Source organism: Tasmannia lanceolata, unplaced genomic scaffold (genome assembly GCF_043159265.1).
Source record: "Tasmannia lanceolata isolate RefF3 unplaced genomic scaffold, GAP_Taslan_0.1 ptg000019l, whole genome shotgun sequence".
Taxonomy (NCBI): Eukaryota; Viridiplantae; Streptophyta; class Magnoliopsida; order Canellales; family Winteraceae; genus Tasmannia; species Tasmannia lanceolata.
This window is the reverse complement of record NW_027518696.1, coordinates 16,030,898-16,057,582: the sequence shown is the minus strand read 5'-3', so window position 1 is coordinate 16,057,582 and position 26,685 is coordinate 16,030,898. Positions and strand designations below refer to the sequence as shown.

Sequence of the window (26,685 nt, the reverse complement as noted above, 5' to 3'; positions counted from 1 at the left end):
TTAGGGACATCTCAGGATATCTTTCTTTCATCAAATATAGCCTCACAGTACAAGGCCAGGGCATGGAAAGAATGAACATATGAGAAAATGAAGAAGAATAGAGGAGGAGAAACAAGTTGAGACGGAGAATATAGTCCATGCTTCATTCAATCTATTCAAATGTAAGAGTTCCAAATGACTTAGATAGTCGCATATACAATCTACAAAAATACCCATAATGAGGTTATTTCAACCCTTTCAAGCGTTCCCATCCAAGTTGCTGTTTTTCTCCGAACATTCTCTATTTCATAATCTAACGGTTGCACTGATTTGTACAGTCCTTTGGTGAACACATCGTGTAACGACCCGATTCCGTCAAGTCGCTACGAGCAAAAGAATAACAAAAAAATCATGGAAATTTTTTTTTTTTAGATAATCAATAACCACGACAAAAATCTTCTTCCAAATTAAATAAGTCTACCATAACAAGAGGTCCTTTCAATACTCATACTCCAAATGAAAAGTAAAGTTCTAATCACTAAAGTTCAAACTAAAGAAAGTCCCGACAAAATAAGAATAGAAAATGACGCAAGACGTCATAGCGCAATAATCCAAGAAGCGAACTCTCCGATCACACGATCCCTTATCCCATGGTTTCTTCGTTTGCAAACGCTCCGCCTTCTAACGCCTCAACCCCTGTGGTGGAGAAAACAACGTTAGAGCAGGGTCCTCCAGAGACCGAGCGGAGTAAAATGAACAATATAAAAGGGCATGCAATAATAATTCAGATCCTTAGCAATCATCTAGAAGCAATAATAAATAACTGGAGAATAAAACTACGCCATCTATACCAGTATAAACAGGAATGAATGACAATAATAAATGATATGTTATGTGTGCAGCGAATATGTAAAATGAGACAGCACTTTCCCCAGGTACATCCGGCTTTTCCCCAATTTACTTTTCTGTCAGTTCTTTTCTGACTTTCTCCTTTTTGCCGGTGTCCTTGCCGCACGACTACGCACTACCCCTGTCCAAAGGTAGTGGCGTTATGGACTCGGATTTCGGTCTCGCATTTAATGCCGAGCCGTTTCGGGGATACTATCCCTTTGGATGGTTTGCCAACGAAAGGTTGTACACGCTTCTCGCGTTGGCCTTTGGACCTTAGGTCCCAGGATGATACCACCACACCCTTAATTTTTCCTTCACTCTCCCCCATGTAGGATATGCAATTAGGGATTTTAAGGTACGTTACCTTTACCTACTTTTCCTGCATCCTTTCACATAAATGTTAGAAACAGTTTATTATTTATTTCATTTCAAGTAAACAAGTATAATGAGCTATACAGTTATCACAAAGAAAATAGTATCTGTAAGATTACTTTGCATGAAACAAGTTATATTGAAACCATTACAACACAAGGTCTAGCTGTCACCTGCCTTTAACTTACAAACAAGGTGAATAGATCAGTCCCTGCTAGAAGGAGAAGGGAAGCGGTCCTGAAGGCAAATCAATAAGTGCAATAGAGTCAACTTATTTCGGTCTAGGTTCTTTTAATCATTTTCATATTTTCTTTATCAGGAGGAGCCCCTGACTTTGGGGTCAACAGGGTACCTGCAACGATACAACTGCTGCCCTGTCTAAGGTATAAATACAACACAGGCAGCACTATAGCTGTCCAGGTTTAGGTATTAAAAGCAGCAAGTAACCCAGTACAGATCCTACACATGATTTTGAACACTCAAGGAAGAATTTATTTTGAGGGCCTAAAGGGCTGCTGAAAATCTGGACATATAGGAAATCGTTTAAATCGTGTTATTCAAGCAGACCCTGCTAGGATACGATGGTGTATAAAAAGAAACAGATCTATGAAAGAACATGAATATATATATATATATATATATATATATATATATATATATAAGTGTGGTAGCATAGTATTAGAGATGGAAAACTTACACTAAATCATTTAGTGTACAGAACTGGTGACATTTTAAAATACACGCTAAGATCATTTAAAAAAAAAAATATATATATATATATATATATATATATATATATATCGAATTGATGAGAAATAAGGTTAGACACAAGATTCATTTTAAATGCTTTTGTAACTAGAACAGATAAGGTGAGAAATTGTGTACAAAAGTAAATAAATGTACTTGTATGAATATACATTGTGAGATAAGAATTTGTCCCAAAAAGAAAATTATTTTGTAAGTCTATGCTTAATTAAATATACTTATCTATATCTGCCTGTGATCAGAATATGAATGATTACACTTATTTATCATGTATGAAATCTGTTTGTGATGAAAACATGAACAAACACATATTTAGCACGCATATGATACGTCTGTGAATGAAAATATGAATAAATAAATTTCATTTAGGTATGCACATAATCTGCTTGTGAATAACTATGAAGGAATACACTTATTTATCAGGTGCGAAATCTGTTTGTGATGAAAACATGAACAAACACATATTTAGCACGCATATGATACGTCTGTGAATGAAAATATGAATAAATAAATTTCATTTAGGTATGCACATAATCTGCTTGTGAATAACTATGAAGGAATACACTTATTTATCAGGTGCGAAATCTGTTTGTGATGAAAACATGGACAAACGCATTATTACCAAGCACATAATCTGTCTGCGAATGAAAATATGCGTGAATATAATTATTTGCATGCGAAAAATCTGCCTAAGAGGAAAAATCTGAATTAATACATTATTTCCATATACAAGGATATATATAGAATCGATCCAAACCAGAAGTTTGTATGTCAAAAATCCCTTGTGTCTAGGGAAGCGCGAACTTGACAAAAATCCCATTGGATCTTTCAGTACCAAAAATACAAGGGTACTTACTTGGGGATCAAGGTTGAAGATTGAAGTAGAAAAGGCCAATGATCTTCTTTCTCTATTCCATTACTTCTCTTTTCTCTCCTTTTTTTTTTTTTTTTTTTGGCAAGCTACTGTTGCTGTGAGAGCTTTGGGCGTGACTAGGGAGAAAAGTCACACAATGGCTTCTTCTTTCTTAAAAGAAAACCCTACTTTCTATGTTGTGGGATTGATTCCTAAACAAATCTAATTAGATTTGCAAGTTTCCATTCTTTGTAGGTTTCTTTAGTCTCTACCTTAATACTTAAAATAACTAATAAAAGAAACACCATCTAATTTATTTTTCTTTAGATCTCTTTCCTGCATCGTCTCCTTAGATCTGTCATTCCCTTCTATGATTATTGGTTTTCACATTCCTAAATTATCTACAAGTCTATCTTTTAAGATATGCAGGTATTTTAAAGTCCTCTAATTAAACCTAAGTGGACCCACACCATGCACGTTTCCCCATACAAGGGAAAACGTGGGTTTCTTCCCATCATTTTTAATACAAAAAATTTTTCACGTTTGAAGTGATATTTTCTACGGAAATTATTTTTACAACAAGACTTGTTTTCTTCTCTCAATTAGAGAATTTAGTTATAACTTTCAATAGCCATAGATTCTAAGATCTATGGATCCAAGCAAATCAAAGGGAAAGGAGTGATTAAAAAACTAAGATCAAGGGTTGATCAACGATGGATCGTTGATCCCCACCCTTGAAAATAGATCCACTGATCCAATGGCCCAAATCTTAGGGTTTTGAAAGAAGGAGTTAATCACAGTCATTACAATCTACCCCCCTTAAAAGAATTTCGTCCTCGAAATTCCTCTCTCCGATCTATGGTAAGAGTAATAACATTAGGGGTTACACAACAATTCTCGATGTGGAAATATATAACACTGATTGCATCACAATGGAAGCACAATTTAACCAAGGGCGTACCTCCAAATAACTCTGGAAAGTTCTTTTGAACATCGGATTCCCGTTCCCAAGTAGCCTCCTCGACGCCATGGTGACGCCAAATTACTCTGACAAGGGGAATCGACTTGTTCCGCAAAACTCTTTCCTTGCGCTCTAGAATGCGCACGGGTCCCTCCGAAAAGGACCAATCACCCTGAAGCTCCACCTCGTCCTCCTTCAGCACATGAGAAGAGTCGGGATGATATAGACGGAGCATGGATACATGAAATACATTATGCATCCGCTCAAGGTTTGGAGGTAATTCCAACTCATAAGCTCAAGATCCAACTCGCCTAGAGATCCGATAAGGCCCGATGTAACGAGGGCTCAATTTACCCGAACCGCATAACCGCCTTGAAAGGCGAGATTTTAACAAACACCTTATCTCCCTCAGCGAATTCGAGCTCTCTACGCCGCTGATCGGCATAGTTCTTCTGCCTACTCTGAGCTGCCTTTAACCGCTCTCTGATCAAGGTTACTTTCTCAGAAGTTTCTTCCACCAATTTTGGCCCAAGCAACTGCCTCTCACCAACTTCAACCCAACACAATGGTGATCTGCAAGCACGACCATAAAGAGCCTCGAAGGGAGCCATTTGAATACTCTGCTGATAGCTGTTATTGTATGCAAATTCGACTACGGGCAAGTGTCGCTCCCAGTCTCCCCCAAAATCGAGAATACAGGCTCTCAATAGGTCCTCCACAATCTGGTTAACCCTCTCGGTCTGACCATCCGTCTGAGGATGATAGGCAGTACTAAAATTTAGCTTCGATCCTAAAGCCTCTTACAACCCACGCCAAAACCCAGAAGTGAACCTGGTGTCCCTGTCTGATACTATAGAAGCAGGTACTCCATGCAATCTGATAATTTGTGCCACATACACCTCAGCCAACTTGTCCAAAGTCCAAGTCTTTTTCATGGCAATAAAATGTGCAGACTTGGTGAGACGATCAACAATCACCCAGATGCTATCACAACCGTTCTTGGTTTTGGGCAAACCCATGATGAAGTCCATAGAAATGCTATCCCACTTCCACATGGGTATCTCCAAAGGCTCTAGAGTGCCTCCAGGTTTCTGATGCTCAATCTTTATTTTCTGACAAGTCAAGCATTTCGAAACATAGCTAGCCACTTCTCTTTTCATTCCGCTCCACCAGAAGTTTCTTTTCAACTAATGATACATCTTGGTGCTACCCGGGTAAATGGTGTAGCGAGACTTATGGGCCTCATCCAAGATACTCCTTCTGAGATCTTCTTTAGCTGGCACACATATCCTGCCTTTAAAGTACAAGTAACCGCCTGCCCCAATTGAAAAGTCTGGTCTGGAATCTACCTCTTTCTTCAACCTGACCAACTCTGCATCATCTGCTTGAGCCGCCTTTATCGACTCGAAAAATTCTGACTGAACTCGAAAATTTGCTAAGACTAATTTTTCACCCACTTTACAAACACCCAATGTCAAATCTCTAAACTGCTCAAGGAGTTTCCACTCTTCCATCATCAAGCATGCAAGTCTAGCACCTCCTTGCCTACTGAGGGCATCGACAACCACACTGGCTTTACCCGGATGGTAGCTCAATGTAAAATCGTAGTCCTTTAAGAACTCAAGCCACCTCCTCTGGCGCATATTTAATTCCTTCTGATCAAACAGGTATTTGAGGCTTTTGTGGTCCGTAAAAACCTCAAACTTCACACCATACAAATAATGACGCCAGATTCTGAGTGCAAAAACCACAGCTGCCAATTCTAAGTCATGGGTGGGGTAGTTCACCTCATGCCGCTTCAACTGCCATGAGCCATATGCAATCACCTTCCCATCCTGCATAAGTACACAACCTAACCCCTTTATGGAAGCATCGCTATAAATAACAAAATCCCCTCCTTCAGAAGGGAGGACAAGTACAGGCGACGAAGTCAACCTCTTCTTCAATTCCTGGAAACTGAGCTCACACTCCTCCGCCCAAATAAATTTGACATTCTTTCTAGTCAACTTGGTCAGAGGACCAGCCAATGTAGAAAACCCCTCAACAAATTTTCGGTAATAACCGGCTAGCCCCAAGAAACTCCTGACCTCAGTTGCGTTAGTAGACTGTTTCCACTGCAACACTGCCTCTACTTTAACTGGGTCAACTGAGATGCCTTCCCAAGAGACCACGAGACCTAAGAATGTCACGCTCTCTAACCAAAACTCGCACTTGGAAAACTTGGCAAACAAATGATTCTGCCTCAAAGTTTCAAGTGCTCTCCTCAGATGCTCTGCATGATCTTCCTTGGACTTAGAATAAATGAGTATATCATCAATAAATACTACAATGAACTGATCTAAGAAGGGTTTGAAGATCCTGTTCATTACATCGATAAAGATGGCTGGAGCATTAGTCAGCCCAAATGGCATTACCACGAATTCAAAATGATCGTATCGGGTCCTGAAAGCTGTCTTGGATATGTCCTCATCTCTGACACGCAACTGATAATACCCTGATCTGAGGTCAATCTTAGAAAAGTGACAAGCTCCCTGCAACTGGTCAAAAAGATCGTCGATCCTAGGCAAAGGATAACGATTTTTTACAGTAACCTTATTCAGTTGCCGATAATCGATGCACAAACGGAGGCTGCCATCCTTCTTTTTAACAAATAAAACAGGAGCACCCCACGGCGAAGAACTTGGCCTGATGAATCCTTTCTCAAGCAACTCAGACAACTGCTCCTTCAATTCTTTCAACTCGCCAGGGGCCATCCGATAAGGTGCTTTGGAAATGGGTAAGGTACCTGGCTTGAGGTCAATGGTAAAGTCGATCTCCCTGTGGGGAGGCAACTCAGTGAGATCCTCTGGGAAAACATCAAGGAACTCACTCACCACGGGAATATCAGTTGCTGATAACCCTACTCCATCATCCTCTTTCTTCACATATGCCAAGAAACTTTCACATCCTCTACTTAACATTTTCTGGGCCCTTAATGCAGCAATAATTTTGATTTTGCCAGGGCGCTTCACACCTTCAAACATGAACTCTTCCTCTCCGGGTATTCTGAACACCACCACCTTATGGAAACAATCCACACTGGCGTGGTAAGACGCCAACCAGTTCATACATAATATGACCTTGAAGTCATTCATATTCAACAATACAAGGTCTCCCAAAAGCTCACGGTCCCTAATTTTAATTATACAACCCTTACATATCATGTCAGTAACTACCAAATCGCCTACTGGTGTGACCACTCTCAATGGATGTAGTAAGGGTACAGGAGATAAAGCTAATTCTCGAACAAAATCAGGCGATATAAATGATAATGTAGAGCCAGAATCAAATAGAACATGAACAGATATACCATTAACGAGAAGTTGACCTTCGATAACTGCATCAAATGCTTCAGCGTCGCGCTGACTCAAGGCAAAGACCCGATTGATAGGAGCTGAGGGTGCATTTCTTCCTTGGACCAGTATGTGATTTGGGTTTCCCCTCCACTGATTTTGCTGCTGTGGCTGGGGTGGAGGTCTAGGAGGAGCCTATTGCTGATATGGCTGCCTGGCATACTGCTGACGCTTCTTCTTAGGGCAATCCTTCTGCTTATGGTTCGGATCCCCACAATTGAAACAGACGTTCATTGTTTTCCAGCACTGGCCTGAATGGAATTTTCCGCAAAGAGGGCACAAGGTCTTGGATTGCGAACCATCTGTTCTCTGGTTTTTGAGTGGAGGTCCCTGATTCTTGCTAGCAATTGATTAAGATCTAGCTGCTTGTACTGATTTCTCACAGTCTTCTGCCACTTCGGCCTTCTCACAGGCCTCTGCCAAGGTCCTAGAACCAAGGTTAACGATACTCGCCTTAATGGAAGGGCGAAGACCGCTAACAAATTTTTGAACCCGATCTGACTCCGTAGCTGCGTATCCAGGTGCAAAACGTGAAAGCTCTCTGAACTTGGCTCCATACTGAGCCACAGTCAATGCCCCCTGCTTTAGTTCTGCGAACTGCCCCGCCAACTGATCTTTTATGCACTCCGGAAAGAACTGCTCATTGAAGCGGGACTTGAACTGTCTCCAAGTTCCAGACAAGACTGCGGGATAGTTCTGAACCACAGTCCGCCACCAGACACCAGCCTCTCCCTTTAGTAGGAAGGAAGCAAGACGAATCTTTTGAACGCTAGTGCACTCCATCACGACAAAGATCCCCTCTACCTCTGTAAGCCAATGATCTGCCGCTAAGGGGTCACCTGAACCAGTAAACTCAGATGGATGGTAGTCTCGGAACTGACGGTGTACCTAAGGGGCATCCTCACGAAGCCTCGACTCCTGACGAGCCCCGAGATTGGCTGCGATGGCCTGGAGGGCGGTCTGATTAGCTACCTGATTTTGTCTAAGAATCTCTGCCAACATTTGCAGATCATCTTGATTTTGGGGTTGAGCTGGGTCAGGTCCATCCTGGCCATGCGCACCGGGCTGAGCTGGTTCATGTCCATCATTATTATGAACATTAGCCTGGTTAGCAGCTCCCCTCCTCTGATACATCTGCAAAATGAACAATACATATTCATATGTATATATATATCAATGTATATATATATCAATGACATAATCTTTTTATTACTAGGAAGTATCATACTACTAGAAGACTTTGTTTGCCCTTGATTGAGTAGTATTAAAAATTTAGTACTGTGTCTTCCCTTTAAGGGTATAAAAATCAGAGTGCATATATTTTGGTCGTCAAGTCTTAATTGTCTACCCCAATCCTATAACCTACCCACACTCACGCAGTCCAAGTCTTTCACAAAAACTCAGAGCTCTGATACCACAACTGTAACGACCCGATTCCGTCAAGTCGCTACGAGCAAAAGAACAACGCAAAAATCATGGAAAAAATTTTTGTATTAAAAATTCTTTTAAGGGGGGTAGATTGTAATGACTGTGATTAACTCCTTCTTTCAAAACCCTAAGATTTGGGCCATTGGATCAGTGGATCTATTTTCAAGGGTGGGGATCAACGATCCATCGTTGATCAACCCTTGATCTTAGTTTTTTAATCACTCTTTTCCCTTTGATTTGCTTGGATCCATAGATCTTAGAATCTATGGCTATTGAAAGTTATAACTAAATTCTCTAATTGAGAGAAGAAAATAAGTCATCGGCAAGATGATCATGACTACTAGGTACATGAAGAGGAACCACCACCATTCTCCTCCTCTAGAATAAAGCGATGGTCAATGAAAAAGCTCTGAATATGATTGCTTCCAGCGTGAAATTGCCACAGGATTTTATAACTTTAATGCTTTCTGATTATCACATAGCAAGATATGTGTATCAGATATGAGGTGCAGCTCCTGCAAAAGGTTTCTCATCCATGTTAGTATGATATGGTGGAGGCCATCACCCTTTACTCAGTTTTTGCACTTGATCTAGCCATAGTGCATTGATTTATAATGCTCCGTGATACTAAGCAATAATTGATAAATGTAAGATACAGCAGTATGCTAGAATGTATTAGATCAGATCTAGAAAGATCTGACCGTCGGATCATTGTAGTTGTAAATTTTTGAAAATGCATTGTAGTGGTAGATTAGGAAGTTATTCTAGTTATATATTTGAAATTCAAACACAAGTAGTTACACGGCAGTTAAGCACATGTTTATCATGGTTTTCATGTAAACTAATTGTAAATCTCTCTATAAATATAATGCAAATGCAGCCCGGAATGTAATCAGGTTTTCTCTGCATTTACCAGTTATTTTAGACATTTTCACAATGCACCTACATATCAAAAGCACCCTTAGCAAAGATCTTAGTTGTTGTGACAAGCATCCTTAGCAAAGAAAGTGCCTGATTGGATATCCTCCATAAGAACATATGAGGGTGTGAAAAAAAAGTAACATGAAAATCTTGACATAAACAGCAGGGCAAAAAAAAGTATGATAAATGCTGGAAACTAAATACAAATCAGGAATGTGAAAGGAACCAAAAAAAGATGGAATTGAAGCACCACCGACATGGATGAGGGGTAAGGATGACCCATACAGAATGGTGATAGGCGAATACCTAGAATAAGGAACTATGAAAGACAAATTACCTCCGTCATCGGTCAAATGATAGGTGGCACCTGTACTTGTTTATTTTTTGAACAAGGCGGCTCCTGTAAAAACTGCCCAGGAAGATTCAGATGGAGTGATGAGAGAAAAATCTCCAATTTGATGTGCATGGTTTGTCTAAGGAAACTGGTGGTACTCAGAATTGTATCAATGATAGCATTCAACATTAGTGGTTAGGACCATTCAAAAAAAAAACATTAGTATGGTTACGATAACCACAACTCTAGCAGCTCATTGAAGATGGATGCTTGACACGATATGAAGGAATAAATCCAGAATCTTGAGGAAACTTAGGAGACTAAGAAGCGTGTCTAAGAGTAGGTAGGGCTGGGTAACAGACCATCGTGAGGTCTACCATATTTACGGTGAGGAGGTCTAAGACTTAGAAGCAGGAATCTTCCATCGGGGTGCCGCTCCCACCTCGGATCCTCGATTCGGCGCTCCATAGGAAGGAGCTTCTAGGGAGCACGACCCCAAAGAGCAGGAACTACTCCCATGACGCTCCCAGCCTACCTCTATTACTCCATAAGTCCCACCATCACCAACTTCCTTGCATCAAACTCCTCCAACTCTTCAAATTACTTCATTGGAGTAAGCACAAAGGCTTGTGCATCTTCAGAAGGCACAAGGAAATAGGCGCACCCAAACTTAGATGGTTAGAAATTAATCTTCAAAGATGGTTAGAAATTACTGGTTTTTATGTACTTAACTTTTGAAAGATACATATGAAAATGATTAGAAGCTATTATTTTTTATGCACTTGAATTTTGAAAGATATATAAAGAAAATATTACATTAAACGCTCCCATCACGCTCCCAAACTTAGAATCTTCTAGACCCCACGCTTCCCCGCCCCCACTCCCGCCTCCGCCCCCGCATCCGCTTCGTGCTTCTAAGTCTAGGAGGATACTCTTTGGGTCGAGGAGTAGGAAACCCCTGATTCTTATAATAAGGGATGCGACGACCATGTCTTCCTCCACGACCAAGAGGATAGGACGAGCCAGAGGAATATGGAGTCTCAAAGGTGTCCTGAGATGTAATATGAGACATTGGCACCTTGACATGTGCCTTAGAGGACTGGTGGCCATCATACTAAATGAATAGTGCTCGTAGGTCAGAGAATGACGAGAACTTTGACAAGTGCTAAAATTGGGGTGGTCATCTCCTAGTCCATTCAACGTGTAACAAATGCTATTACGGTCATTAAAGAGTTAATTGATCACAGCAAATTGATCAAACAAATTCTTCATCTTCAGTAGATACTCATGGCTGGACATGGAGCCTTTCGGTACGTTTGAATCTCTAGTCAAAGTTGCATGATGCTTGCCTCAAATTGTTAGAATGAAGGAATCCTTAAGTGCTTTCCATAGAGCACGGGAATTTGTGACTCGAGTTATGACTTTCAGATAGAGAGCAGAGTTTATCCAAGCAATGATATATTGATCCTTCGCAAGACATGCCTCAGGCTAGATTTTTCTCTCAATGGCAAGTTTTTGTTTTGTCAAGAGTGCTCAGCACCCCTCCTTTCACATATTAATTGGGTTTTAGAGCCAAGCTTTTAAGATGATCTAAAATACCCTGAGCAGGGGAAATGGGAAGGAATTGATCTTTCCAAGGAGGTAGTTTCCACTATTGTGTTGGATGTGAGAAGATAGGATAAAATAGGGGAAGGGGTGTTTGAAGAGGAAGATGGAAAAGAGGGAAGGGACAGAAGTTGAATGGAATATGGTAGAGTGAAGTTTTGAAAGAAGACATGAATGTGCCATTATTGTGTTGGATGTGAGAAGATGGGATAAAATAGGGGAAGGGGTGTTTGAAGAGGAAGATGGAAAAGAGGGAAGGGATAAAAGTTGAATGGAATATGGTAGAGTGAAGTTTTGAAAGAAGACATGAATGTGCAGAAAAGCTATGGAAACAAATAAAAGAGAAGGGGTGTTTTGCAATGGTTTGAGAAGAGAGCTAGGGTTTCACAAATGGGAGGAAGGATTTTGGGTTTTGCAAAGTTTCAAAGGGTTTGAGGGTTTAGAGATGAATTTCGTGGAGATGGTGATAGCTTTCACATTTGTTACAAATTGGATGCCAAAATGCCCCAAACTAAAGAGGGGGCCTATATCTTATGTTTTTATTCATGTGAGGTGAACATTAGCAAGGAAAAGAAGACAAGAAAAATATGGAGGCAATTTGAAGGGTAGGAGTAGGGTATGCTAACATGGAAGATTAAAGCAATAAATTCCTTACGAAATTCATAGAAGAAAATTTGTTCGCTTTTTTATTTTAATATTTCGAGGTGAATGAATGACCAAAAAGCTAGACGAAATACATCTCATGTCTTCAAATAATGCAGTTAGACTGAACTTTAGACTAAGGTATAACAAGGCAAAGTAGATAGTAAAGTCGGGATAAAAAAATACCTGTGAAGCTTATTTAGACAACCATGGTAATTTAAAATATGCACATCTTCAATGACATAAAATGAGCTCCACATTTTGCCATATTATATGGTAATCTAACATGAATAAATCAGTAATTAATGAACCATAATAGCCTTAGGTTAAACAATGTGAAGCAACACTGAATTGCTGTAATGGAACTGGACAGATAGTAGTTAATGAACCACAATGCTGTCCAGTAGTTAATGAACCACAATAGCCCTAGGTTAAACAATGGGCAGCAACACCAAATTATTGTAGTGGAACTGGACAATCAGTAATTAATTATGAAATTGCAAATGGAAACTTGCATAATCATCCAGAATGTATGAATCTCCAAGCATGACTGCCCCATGTAAAGGCGTAACAAAATTTATATCTTTTGAAGGGTGGAAATAACAAAATAATTTGAAAGTGCCAAACACACACCTTGACAGTTGCAGGACTCATGAGGAACTTGGCCCCAGCTTCTACGGCACTTCTCGCGTCCTTAGAATTTAAGACAGTCCCACCCTGCACGATAGGTAGCTATTTCTAAGGGGGAGTGTTAGAAAGTTCGTTTATTATCTCTGTCTTTGTACATGATTGTATGTATGTTAGTGTAATAATATCTTTCTTTTTGACTTAATGAAATCAAACCTCACAAATTCTCTCTCCCATCAACTTCTCAGATCATTGGATCAAGTTCTATTAGATCATCAGAATATGATCAACAGACACAACATCTTACATCACTACCAGCATGATCTATTGCCTGCAAAGTGTCATCATCACCATCCATTCCAAAATGATGAAGATGTTTGATCAACATCGATCGTAGAGTTGATGCTCATTCGATCATTAGATCAACAAAGGCCCATCAGCCCTATCAGATTTATGATCTGTAATCTGCGAGGCATCATCACCATTGTCATTTCCAAGATGGAAGATCAAGTGGTTAAGATGGATGATTAACCTCATCATATCTATGATCGATGGGCCCATCAGCACTAGATCTACATGATTTACAAGACATCATTAGAAACATTAATTTCAAATATATGATCGCAAGGATGGCTGGATCAGTGGCAAAAGAGGAGCCTGAAAAACTCAAATAGTTGGATATGGTTGAGTGCAGTGATGAACAAAAGATGGGAGTTGAGAGTGGCAGGGTGCCACAACCAACTACCACAAACATGTGAAGAAGGGCATGGAAGGAGTGAGGATACAGTTTGGATTGCCAAAACATGAGAAGAAGGGAACCTCTCCTTAATCACTAATCTCCAATCCTCTCTCAAGTTGTTTCCTTCCTCTTTGGATCACACCGTTCTCTAGGAGAGTTTATCTCCCCTTTGTATCTATGGAAAACTCCTGCTCAATGTGGTACTATGAAAATTATCCCCATGTTCTTTCTTAGAGGTGCTTAGAGGAAGCTTCATGACATCAAGTTGAAAACTTTCATGGTTGGAAATATTGCTGGTTGCTAGCAGATCACCTCCGCATTGACAAGAACATGAAGCTTTCTTTATGGAGGAGTTCAATAGGCACATAACTACAAACCTAAATACAAATTTGAAATAACCAAGGTTCCTGCCTAGAATGCCCTTCTATCGAAGGTCTTAGAGGAATTTAAAACTAGCATTCTAACTTTTAGTGTAAACTAGTATTCTAACTTATAGTCTAAAAGGCTTGGGGAAAGAAAGAGAAGAGAAGAGAAACAAGATGCGAATTCATAGGGTTTGGACGGCATACAGAACAAACCAAATAATGTGCTCACAAACATAGGGGGGCCACATTATTTGGATGATCCAAAGCATTCATTTGATAGGCCATCATATAGATAGGGTGTGCCCAAAAAATCAGCTCCATGGGATCATCTAAACCCTACGATTTGTGGAGGCAAAATACGGACAAATTTGTGAAGGTTTATACACGTCCATTTTTAACTCCACAAATCGTAGGGTTGGTATGATCCCATGGAGCTCATTTTTTGGGCACACCCTATCTATATGAGGGTCTATCAAATGAATGCTTTGGATCATCCAAATAATGTGCCCCCCCCCCATGTTTGTGAGCTCTATCTGAGCAGCTGCTCACAAACCATTTCCTCATAGATATATATATATATATATATATATATATATATATATATATATATATATATATATATATTACGATGGGCCCCATCCTAAATACAAAACTAACATATAAATATAAACATCTCTTAACACTTCCATTGACGTTGAAGCATAACGCCATCCATGCCCATCTTGGAACAAATAGTATGAAATCTCTCATGACTAATAATGCGATTGCATCGAAGAAAGCAATCGTGATATTACCATGAAATTATTCGGCTCTCACTTATCATATTTCAGATCAACTGACTTAGGTTCCTACATCAGGCCAGTAACGTTGCCAAGATGGCCTCGTCCACTGATGTGCAGACTTGGCCCATTCCATATAGTTAGTGCCATCCAGTTTTACTGTGGTTATTTCACATTTGATTTTTCCCGTAAGGACTCGTCGGAGGGCTAAAACCAGTTCTCAGAGTCCAGACAGCCGAGGAGTGCACTTCAAATCCACCCGAAGAGTCCATCTTTTTATTGTGAAATATCTCAAACCAACCGAAGGGGAAGATTTTCAACCCATGAATGTCAGTAGTGTGAAAACACAGATTTCAGAAGAAACAGCCAAAAAAATGAAGAATGCCGAAGTAATATTGCCACAAAAGTTGTTGTGGAGGCTTAGGTATTAGGAAAATCAAAGAGGAGGCGTAGGTATTTGAAAAATCAAGGAGGTGAATATTGCTCTTCTTGGGAAATGGTTGTGGAGATTTAGAAAGGAGGAATCTCATCTTTGGGTGAAAGTTATTGTGAGCAAATAAGGTGGTGCCTCTACGGGTAAGTGGCAGTCCGAGTACAGATTTAGATATTCTAGGGCAACGGTTTGGAGAGATATTTTGCGATTTCGCCATTGCTTCATCGAAAGCAATCGCTTCAAAGTATATTTTGGGGAGAGGATAAGGTTATGGTTCAATCCAAGCGCCACCGAGTGTATGTAATTTTGATTGGGCGGCTGCTCTTGAGAGGATCTAGACAGTTGATTTCTTGAGAAAGCGCGAGATCTTGATCATAGAGCATTGTGCTTTATGCTTAAAGGCAGGGGAATCAGTGGACCATATCTTCTTCCATTGTAAAGTTGCTCGTGAGATATGGGCAATTTATTAAGCAGATTTAGCATTGCTTGAGTGTTCCCAGCAAGGCTTAGTGACCTATTCCTCGGCTAGCTTGCAGTTCCTAGGAGGAAGAAAGGGAAAATATTGTGGAATATGACTTTCTTGGCTACCATTTGGGTTCTTTAAAGTAGTGGCCTTGACTATCTCTTGTGTGAAGTTTCCACCTTCATATTCATCTCGTTCTATGACATATGGCATGGGGTGGAAGGAGGTGTGCTAGAGTGTTGAGATTAAACCCAAGATATCCCGAGTGTGGGAGCCCTCGGCTCCGGGTTGCCTTAAGCTTAACTTTGATGGTTCAAGCCTTGAGAATCTTGGACCCTCGGGTATTGGCGGCATGTTGAGGAATGAGAGAGGAGAGGTGATTTGGGCTTTTGCGAGGCTAATTAGTACTGCAGACGCAACAGAGACGGATGTGCGTATGGTACATCAAAGATTTAAGTTGTTGGCTAAAGGTATTTTGGACTCAGTGGTGGTGGAGGGGGACTCTCTTAACGTCATCCGATGGCTTAAGGGTCCCCTCAACCACCCTTCGAGGTTCGATAGATTATTTGATGAGATAAATGACCTATACGGCTCTTCCCCCATTGTCTTCAAGAATGTTCGGAGATCCGCCAATGAGGTGCCCGATCTCCTAGCTACAGAGGGTGTTTCCAAAGAAGCTCTAGTGTTGTTTGATTCCCTTCCCCTTTGAGTCTTTTTTGCTCTCTTTTTCTTCTTCATCCTGTATTTAATCATGTGAAGAAAAGGAGGGTGTTGTTTGCACGTTTTTAATGCCATGTCTAGTGACTTATCTTTTTTGCAGATTTCTATTGGAAGTGAAATAAATGTTTGGAAAAAGATAAATACGCCTCTTTTTATCTGACACAACCACTTTAAGTGTACGAGGCTATCATGACCATTGAACACGTCCTCAATAGTGACGAATGGCCATAGATATGTTGTTAATAGGGTGTCCCAAGGAATAAAAAGAAGTGGATATTTCACATTCCTAAATTGTTAGAGCTCTTTTATATACTAAAAGGCAAGATTCCTTAATTAGAAACTTTGAACATGTTAGTGCAGATATCATTTCCCTAACACAATTTTAGAACTACTATTCATCAAATAAAATGGAAATTGACGTCCTGTACAACGAAGCAAGCAATGACCTCATAATCGGGTGTTAATTTCACAGAAATGTAAGATTAAGTAAGTGTCACAAGCCTTGAAAGAGGAAAAGGAAGAGAAAATGCAACCAATTCGACGCGTAAAGAAGGAAAGTATTTTTCCTTAAATCACTAAAATACAAAATTAGGATTCGACAGCACCGCGATTAAAACAGAATTAACCCAATTAAATCTAATAAGATAAATAGGGTGGTTAGAATGGTAGTTATAATACATTGTAAGGTGACTTTTGATTTGTACAGACCGTCTTCTCTGCAACTTATAGAGACTTTTCCTACCATCACCGTTCACACAAAAGGAATCAAGGCAAGTGATAATAGTTCTGTTTGGTAGCGGTAGCAAGAGTGTTGTTAATTTCTAACTACTATGCCGATTGAAACGATGGATTTGTTATTATCATTTTTATTCTCAAATAATGATGAAATCAGTTGCTTGTTTTATGTTCAAGATAATTCATGTCTGGTAGTTGTTCAATTTGATTGGAAGTGAACTGCTCATGCATATTAGTAGTTAAGAACAATTAAGTAATTTATTTCTACTCTTAATAATGGAATGTTGATGATAACATGAAATAAGTACATGTGGAGATTCCAATATAAGTTGGAAGACTTAGGGAAAGGCATTTCCAACCGGAAAAATGGTTAAGGTACGTAAATCACATGGCATTGTGCCATGATCTAGGATGGAGATGGGGGTAGGGAGGACTAAGGAGACCCCTTAGATCAAACCTTGGGCACTCGATACTAAAAGCCATTTAGACAGAGAGCGTACGACATCTATTTGGCGATGCATGTTGGGGTGGACCTATAAGGCAACCCAAGCGGAATCCTAGAAGGTAGAGCGTCCGATTAGGGGGGTCTACTTGATGGTCAGTGATTGACGGCTAGGCTCTTAAGCTACCGAATAAGAAAAGAAAAGACCAAACTCGTATGATCATTGGGGATCGAGTGCCATAATTGCCTAATATGGATCATCCATTGCACTTGAAATCTGTTACTGTAATTAAATGCTTTAAACCAAATGATAGCCTGAATCTAAACTGTTCAAATTCTCTTCTCATGATGTATATAGTTAAAATAGACAGTACTGTTGTTTCCTTTACCTTGCAGAACTGTTAGATGAACTTGCTCTAACGCATTTTCTCCCTACAGGATTTGTAAGAGAAGGGGAGGGAGCATTTGCAAATGAAGACATTTAGGAGCTCATGGGCAGGGGACATATGCAATAGGATTAACAGAACGACAATATAGTCATATACGTAGTTGTTTTAAGTTTTTAAGAATTTATTTCTATTTTTGTTGGGTTTAAGTTACTAAGACCGTGGTTTGGAATTTAAGGTTTTGGATAGTTTAATGATGGTGGTTTTTGGTTCAACTCTTTATTTGATGATAGAGTAAATATTTAAGTTGCTAAACGTTTTATCGCTTCCGCATTGTTTTGAAAGGAAAAAAAATGACTTGTGTTTTTCCTGCTTTCTTTTGGTGGCGACTTGGAGATATGGTAAAAATCTCGGGTCGTTACAAATAGCCCCCAAATACAATCTAATTACTATACAAGAAATAACCCTTATTTCTTCTAACAACCTAAGAACATTGCTTTATATGGCATAATTTCAACCACTTCTAAATTTTTAAGCTTTTAAGATAAAATGTTTTCCCCTAGTTTGGGACAAAGGCTTACTTGAGTTGAGTTGAGTTGAGAAGATAAAGTGTTTTCCCCTTGCCTACTTAAGTCCTCTTGTTGGGATCCAAATTTGATGTGTCACTCCTAATTACAGATCTTTTGAAGACTCTCCACAAGAATCCCATGGAAAGAGGTGTGTGTGTGTGGTTGAGGTGGTGGTGGTGGTGGGGTTTGATGTCTTGTTCCTTGGATTTCAAGCGTCGTGGCTCCTTTTCATCCAACAAATTTGATTGGACGGACATCTAAAACATTGATATAGCACAATCTTCGGAATGCTAGTCCCTTATTTAATTGTATATTTAAATGTATGCAATCTTCCATTACCAATGCCGACCCCAAATAGTTTTGGACGAAGGCTGAGTTGAGTTGAGTTGAGTTGAATCTTCCATTAGCAATAATATTTAACTGTATCTTTCAATTTCACGAGTCTTGATAAATCAGGCATCCAAAATACGAAAGGGTCATTCTATGATCTTAAGGAACTTTCCTATTTTACATATTTACGTGTTGTAGATAACTTTATCCATGAGATTTTCCTTGTTCTAATAAACAACCACAACATAAATTACATAATAATGGACAAGAACAACTTGAAAAACCAAATGAGTTTGCAAATAATTACTCCTATAGTCAAGGTAGGATGATCACAAACAAGTCCTTGTATAACCTGCATCAGAGAAAGAACATCATATCTCATGTGTGTTCCCTACTGCATCCAAATAGTGACAAAGAATGCATGGGTTAAACAAACCTCAAACACACCAGGAGTGGACATCACAATCTCTAGCTACAGATTAAGAAAAATAACCCACTTAGAAATGGTCAAAAAAAAAAAAAAAAACTATAAATGTAAAATCAAAACTAGCATGACAGGATGAAGCATCAGTGTAACGAAATTCCATACTTCCCTTGTCTGGACAAGACATTTATGTGTAAGGAAACTCACAACTGAGATGCCACCTTTAAGTGCAGCTTGTGCAGCTTCCATAGCCTGTTCTCCACTATAAAAAGGTATTAGCAAACATAAACTCTGGTCTATGACACTTCGAACTTGAAGAGCATGATTATAAGTTACCCAAATACTTTTTTATTTTGTTTTTGAATGGTAATTGCCCAAATACTATTACACATGGTATTCCTTCAGAAACACCACCACCACGGATACACACGCACACACACATACACATAAAAGGAATTGGTATTGACATTCATAATTTAGATATTTTCACCATGTCAATTTCTAATTAGATTTGCTTTGCCCTTTTTACATACAGGACAAAATTGATATGGGCTTTATGCCTAAGTTTATATGTATATGTGTGTCCTGCCTAATTATAAGTGTGTCCCCCCCCCTCCCCCCCCCCCCCCCCCCCCCCACACACACACACACATGAGGAATGATAGAATGAAGGGCGCCCTTGCAAAAATCAGGTCCAAGGGCACCCCTATTGGTTGATTAATGCAAAGTCAACAAGCTTTCCACTTTTTTGGGCGCATTTCCACTTTTTAAGTCACATTCCACTTTTTTAGGCGCCACACTTTGCATTAATCAACCAATACGGGTGCCCTTGGACCTGGTTTTTGCAAGGGCGCCCTTCATTCTATCATTGCTCATATATATATATATATATATATATATATATATATATATATATATATGAGGAAACGGTTTCTACACATAACACACTAGTGTAGATAAGTTATCTACACACTAGCTTAAAATACAGTGGAGGGCATACTGTTTGGGTGATCCAAACCATTCATTTGATTGGCCCTCACATAGATAGGGTGTCGACAAAAAATCAGCTCCATAAGATCATCCCAACCCTACGATTTGTGGAGGTAAAATGGACGTGTATAAACAAACCTTCACAAATCTGTCCATTTTTTGCCTCCATAGTTTGAAGGGTTAGGATGATCCTATGAAGCTGATTTTTTGGGCACACCCTATCTATGTGAGGGCCCATCAAATGAATGCTTTGGATCACCCAAACAATGTGGGCCCCCACTGTATTTTAAGCTAATGTGTAGATAACTTATCTACACTAGTGTGTAGAAGCCGTTTTCTCAGTATATATATATATATATATATATATATATATATATATATATATATATAGGGCTTACTACCCTAAGAGATCCAATGGAACTGATTTTTGGTACACTATCTATGATAGGGCCCATCAAATGAATGCTTTGGATCCCCCTAAAAATGTGGGCCCACCCCTGTTTTCTGCACTTGAGCACAGATAAGCTATCTGCGCTCGAGCGCAGAACAATTTTCTGATATATGGGGAAAATGTTTGTGAGCTCTCACAATCATAGGCGACCCACATTGTTTGGATGATCCACATCATTCATTTGATATGCCCTCATATAGATAGGGTGTGCCCAGAAAATCGGGTTCATAGGATCATCCTAACCCTTCCATTCGTGGAGGTTAATAAAAATGGGCAGCTTTAAGGAGGTTTATACCCTTCCATTTTAACCTCCCACAAATGGAAGGGTTAGGATGATCTTATGAAGCTGATTTTTTTAGCACACCCTATCTATATGAGGGCCCATCAAATGAATGCTTTGGATCATCCCAGAAACATATATGGGAAAATTGTTTCTTCGCACAAGCGCAGATAAGCTTATCTTCGCTCGAGCTTAAAAAAAATCATGTAGGCCCACATTTTTATTTTATTTTTTTGAAATGGCAAGATGAATTCATTAAAAAGGAAGGGGACCGAGGTGGGCCTCAACCAAAATTACAAGAAAATAAAACAACAATAACAAGAAAGACAAATCTCAGGGAGGAAGGAAGTCAAACCACTCCAACTCCAACCTCCTAACCCCACTTCTAGCCAAGGAGTCCGCCTCCCCATTAGCAGATCGCCGAACATGATTGAAAACAATAGATGAGCCCTCAATTAAATCATCTATTTCATCAAAAATAGAAGAAAATCTCCAAGGAGGCGACACCAACCCCCTCAACCATTTAATCACATTCAAAGAATCTCCCTCCACAATAGTGATATCCATGCTATCTCTCTCAAGCCTTTTTATGTAAGCTCCCTCCACAGTAGGTGAGCTCCAGCCTCTCACAGGCCGCCACCTGTCCTGGAGTAGGTGAGCTCCAGCCTCTCACAGGCCGCCACCTGTCCTGGAGTAGGTGAACTCCAGCCTCTCACAGATTGCCCCCTGTCCTTGACACCTCACCAAGTTTTCCCCTATAAATAGGGGTTCAAAGCTCAAACCAACGGGTAATAAAAAAAAACCCTCTCCACCCAAAACTCTTAGACTAGCTCTGCACTCCTGCTCATACTGACTTGAGTGTCGAAGGGCCTGTCCGGAGTAAAACCCGGGTTGGTCTTCTGACCTCGCTTGCCTTTGTGCAGGACTCAGCCCTCATAGCAGGACTCAGCCACTTCGCTCCCCTTCACTCCGGTCCCTCAGGACTCAGCTCCTCTGGTCATCCAGCTCAGATCTTACGTCACTGTCGTACCTGTTACCGATTTCCGGTCTAACAATCTACATCCCTCATCACTATCTTAAATATGATATAAGTTACATAAATTATAAGATTGCCATCAATACACAACAATATACTAGTGTAGTGCACCATACACAAACTGCGTGACTTACATTATTGCTAACACTTTCCCTCAAGAAGTACTGTATATGTGGGGTCCGGCCCGACCCATTTGTAACTCTAACTTTGGTCTGCCTTAACAAACTTTTAGTTGAAAAAATGAAGTAGTACTAGAATAAGTCCCTTGAGTGATGTGATATCAAATAGAGTATCTGTGATAGGTCTAAAATTGGTAACAAGTTATGGTAGGGCCGGAAGGGCTGATCTGGCAAGCCACAGCTGAAGGGCTAATGGAGTCATGTGCTACACAAGGGCACAGACAAGGATACAAAGGGTTAGAAGACCAACCCGGAGTGGTGCTCCGGACGGGCGCTTCGACACTCAAGTCAGTATGAGCAGGAGTGCAGAGCAGAAAGCTTAGGGTTTTGATCTCAGATCCCTCACCTTAGCACAAGTGAAGGCTATTTATAGTGATCCTGAGCCACCTGTCCTGGACAGGTGGTACCCCCTGTATGGACCAGGTTTCATACCTAGGAGGGGCAGATGGAAGTCCCCGATTGGTCCAGGTGTCATACCTAGCAAGGACAAGTGTTGGCTTTGCAGTGGTCTGTGAGGGCCACGTGTCAACAGCCGATTGGTTGCAGATTTTGGACCCCATCAATCTGTAATCCCCTGTTTTGATATTGGCACTCTCTATATCATTTAAAGAGAGGGTTAGGGTTTTGGGTTTTCTTACCTTTGAGCACGAAGACACGCGATGACTCCAGATTCCTTGATTTGGGTTAGGGTTTTGGAAAGAGTAGAAGGCTGAGAGGAGCGCGTACGGTAGCAAGAAACGCTAATGTGCGCCGGGGGTGAACTAGAAAGCCATAACGTGCGTGGGAATGGTGTAGGGGAGATGAATAGGGAAGAAGAGAGTGCAGTTACCATTTTCTTACTTCCTATTTTGGAGTTTTGAGAGCGAGAGCGAGAGCGAGAGCAATAAAAATTCGATATGAGAAAAAATTGCCCAGAAACAGATAGAATTAAAAAGAAACACGACACCCCCCAATCTAATATTTCCACCCCCTGTTGTTTTATGTCTTTTCATTTTCAGGAACGGACAAACAAATGTGGCTGGAACTGATTTCAGTTTACGGCCGGTTTGCAAAAAGGGTCTCCTACTTTGCCTTTTTTGCAAAAGTAGCTTCTAGTTTCACAATTTACAAATTAGTTATTACATTAATACATTTGCGTGAATTTTGAAAATTCAGTCTTGCCATCAATGTGTGACCAAATTACCCAAAGTAGATTTTTTACTCATAAATGACTCAAATATAATCTTTTAAATGCTTTGTTTGGTTCTCTTATTTTGAGAGAAATATCAGGGAATGTAATTCTAGTAATTCGCCCGAGGGTGTTTCGTAGGAAATTTAGACGTGTCAACCTCAAAATTCGCCTCAAGAATTTCTCCGATTCGAAGAAAAATGGGGAGAAATTCTCGGCAAAATTTAATTTTTCTGTAATTGTAATAATTTTATAGCTTTCATGGTTAGTTTTTTTTAGTAATTGTCATATGTCGACAGACACATATTTCAATTTTTTTTTGTAATTTTCCTTTTTTGTTACCATTTTTAGGTAATTTTTCATTTAAAACTTACGGTAGATCTAATAAACCGTAATGATTACTACTTTTTTTCTACTTTTGCTAGCTACCTTTGCACCCATTTACTTCTTCCAATCTTTGCATAGGACGGGCCACAAGCCGAGCAATTGGAATCGGCGAAGGTGGGTAGCAAATTCCTGTAAAAAGAGAAAAAGGAAATGCTATCAGCACTACTGTATTTCGATGAGGGCACTCATACTTTATTAAAAGTACGGTATGGACCGCACCATAGGATGATCTAAACCGTCCATTAGATGGGCCACAACCCATATAGGTTGTGCCCCAAAAAATCATTTCCGTAAGTTGATCCTAACCCTCCGATCTGAATGTTAGAGGGTTGATCCTAACCCTCTATAGATTGGAACGGTTAGGATCAACCTATGGAAATAATTTTTGGAGCACAACCTATTTAGGTTGTGGCCCATCTAATGGGCAGTTTGGATCATCCAATGGTGCGGGCCATACTATACTTTTAATAAAGTGAGAGTGCCCTCATCAAAATACAGTAGTGCTGATAACATTTTCCAAAAAAAAATCTCCCAACCCAACCAAACACCGTCTGGGAGATTTGCTCTCAATCTCCCCGTTGACTGACTCCCTTTTGATTTGCTTTCAATCTGCCTTTGACTTCTTCTTCTCCAAATCCTCCCAACATCTACCGGCATCCAAACAGAGCATTTATGTGAACACTCTCTCTCTCTCTCTCTCTCTCTCTCTCTCTCTCTCTCTACGCACAGGACTATTTGGATTAGGGGTCCAACTTGGGTAGGGTCGTGTGAAGTTTTGCTAAAAATTGAATTGGAGTCAACCTGAATTCGACCCGATTTTAAGGTAAAAGCTCAACCCGAATTCCAAAAAATTGACCTGAGTTGCACCCCTAATTTGGATCAAGGTGTTGAAGTATAAATGATTAAAAATAACACGAACTCTAACAGCTTAAGCTTTTAGAGTAATTGAGCTACCGGTCTTGACTCTTGAATTCAAAACCCAATAACTCAGTCTCATACGACCAACCCAAAAAAAGGGCCCACACAAGAGCGAGAGTATTGAAGTATAAATGATTAAATAACACCAACTCTAACAGCTTAAGCTGTTGGCGTACTTGACACAAGGTCTTCTCAATCATCCGATCATGGTGTTCTCAAAGGATCTGATACCGGCCATTTGGCACACATTGCCCAAAAAGAAGCTTCTAGGAGAAAGCTTAGTATTTTTCTAATATAAAATACGTGCTTATTTTTTCTTTTTAATATATAGTGTTCCAATTGCAATGTAAACTGTGCTGATTAGCCATCACCACCATTATACATTATGCACATCAGTTAGGGTTGTAAACGCTGCTCGTTAAGCTCAAAAGCGAACTAGGCTCGAGCTCGGCTCGGCCGGGCTCGCGAGCCTTACCGAGCTTGGGTTATATTAAGGTCAATGATACATTCACACCCCTATCTTCCCTGGACAACCCTATCTAGTGTAATTTGACTACTCTTTTTAAGGGTGTCAATTTTGGCTCGAGCTCGGCTCGAATCCTTAACGAGCCGAGCCGAGCCGGCTCGCCAGGCTCGTTAAGCTTAGCGAGCCGAGCTTGATTTAGGCCAGGCTCGGCTTGGCTCGTTAAGGCTCGTTAAGAATTTAATATATTTAAATATATATATTATATATTAATATATACACTAAAAGGGTTGTCCAGGGAGTGAAAGGGGGAGGCAAAATATGTCACTTCATTTTAGGAACCCCATTTGTTACTTGGACCACCCCCCATAGTGTAAAAAAAGTAGTCAAATTACACTATATAGGGCTGTCTAGGGAAGATGAGGGGTGTGAACTTAATATAACCCAAGCTCGGTAAGGCTCACGAGCTTGGCCGAACCGAGCCCGAGCCTGGTTCGAGCCCGAGCCGAGCTTTTGAGCTTAACGAGCCGAGCCGAGCCGAGCCTGGCCAAGCTCGGCTCGGCTCCTTTACACCCCTAACTCTTTTTACACCGGGGGGGGGTCCAAGTAACAAATGAGGTACCAAAAAAGAAGTGACACATTTTGCCTCCCCCTTTCATTCCCTGGACAACCCTTTTAGTATGTAAATTAATATATAATATATATTTAAAAATATTAAATCCTTAACGAGCCTTAACGAGCTGAGCCGAGCCTGGCCTAGCTCGGGCTCGGCTCGTTAAGGATTCGAGCCGAGCTTTTACCGAGCGAGCTTCCGACCCCGAGCCAAAATTGACACCCTTAACATCAATAGTACAAAAATGCAAGTGGGATGATCCTAACCGTAGGATGGATAGTTTAAATTTGGTGCATTCTTTCCCATGTGGACCAGCATGGTGGGGTCAAAGACGTGTGGGTTTATTATATGTGCATAAATTCTTTCTCCTCTTTTCTTTGTAGTATATATTCCTTTTCTGTGATTAAAGAAGAAGAGTCCATGTAAAGAGAGCATAATGAAAGGTAAAATGATGTTCGTAGTAGCCAAGCCTTTTTCATTACTGTAAAATTCTGAGATTTTCTATTAATCTGATGTATTACAATAAACTCCTAAACCAAGCTTATATAAAGCACTTAGGACTGAGAAGGATACATAAGGATAAGGATCCAAGCTATCTAATCTTAACTAAACTAATCTACCAAATCAAGCTTACTAATCTCACGGCAAGATCTTATCACAAATCTTAATAATTACAGCAAATTGATTGTATGATAGGTACAATTAGAAGTGAGATTGGATTAGTATGTTGTAGATTTTATTTGTGGGAGTAAATTGATATTAGGTAAGCAATTTCATTCGTCTCCAATGTACACGACACAAAATTAGTGTGATCGGGCCGGTTGATTGAAGAGCCATGGATATAAGATGTTGGCAATTTGACTATCTTAACAATCCAATTAATGGCCTTCAAAATAGACAGTTAGGAAAAAAAAAACAGGAGCAAGTATGGGATAACATTCTACCCACAAGAATTCATAGAATTTGTTATGCATATAATAAAAATGGTCATAAAACATTAGGAGTGCAACTCGAGCCGGGTTGGATCGGGTTGAGGGGTTGAGTC

The 26,685-nt window shown here is 40.1% G+C and overlaps 1 protein-coding gene across 2 annotated transcripts in view; it reads right to left on the bottom strand.

The window, feature by feature from the left end:
- The window catches only part of LOC143852890 (uncharacterized), a 28,271-nt gene extending 5,252 nt beyond the window's left edge, over positions 1-23,019 (bottom strand). Inside the window, exons 1-5 of one of the 2 annotated variants that reach the window (XM_077362529.1) lie at positions 22,730-23,017; positions 19,363-19,417; positions 19,168-19,203; positions 19,039-19,083; positions 12,777-12,860 (exon numbers count right to left, since the gene is read on the bottom strand). In XM_077362529.1, the coding sequence (XP_077218644.1) occupies positions 12,777-12,860; positions 19,039-19,083; positions 19,168-19,203; positions 19,363-19,417; positions 22,730-22,923 (414 nt within the window). In that variant the 5' untranslated portion in view covers positions 22,924-23,017. Of the gene's footprint in view, positions 1-12,776; positions 12,861-19,038; positions 19,084-19,167; positions 19,204-19,362; positions 19,418-22,729 lie in introns of both variants that reach the window. The other variant, XM_077362530.1, reaches the window with a different exon arrangement.
- Positions 23,020-26,685: the final 3,666 nt, after the last annotated feature.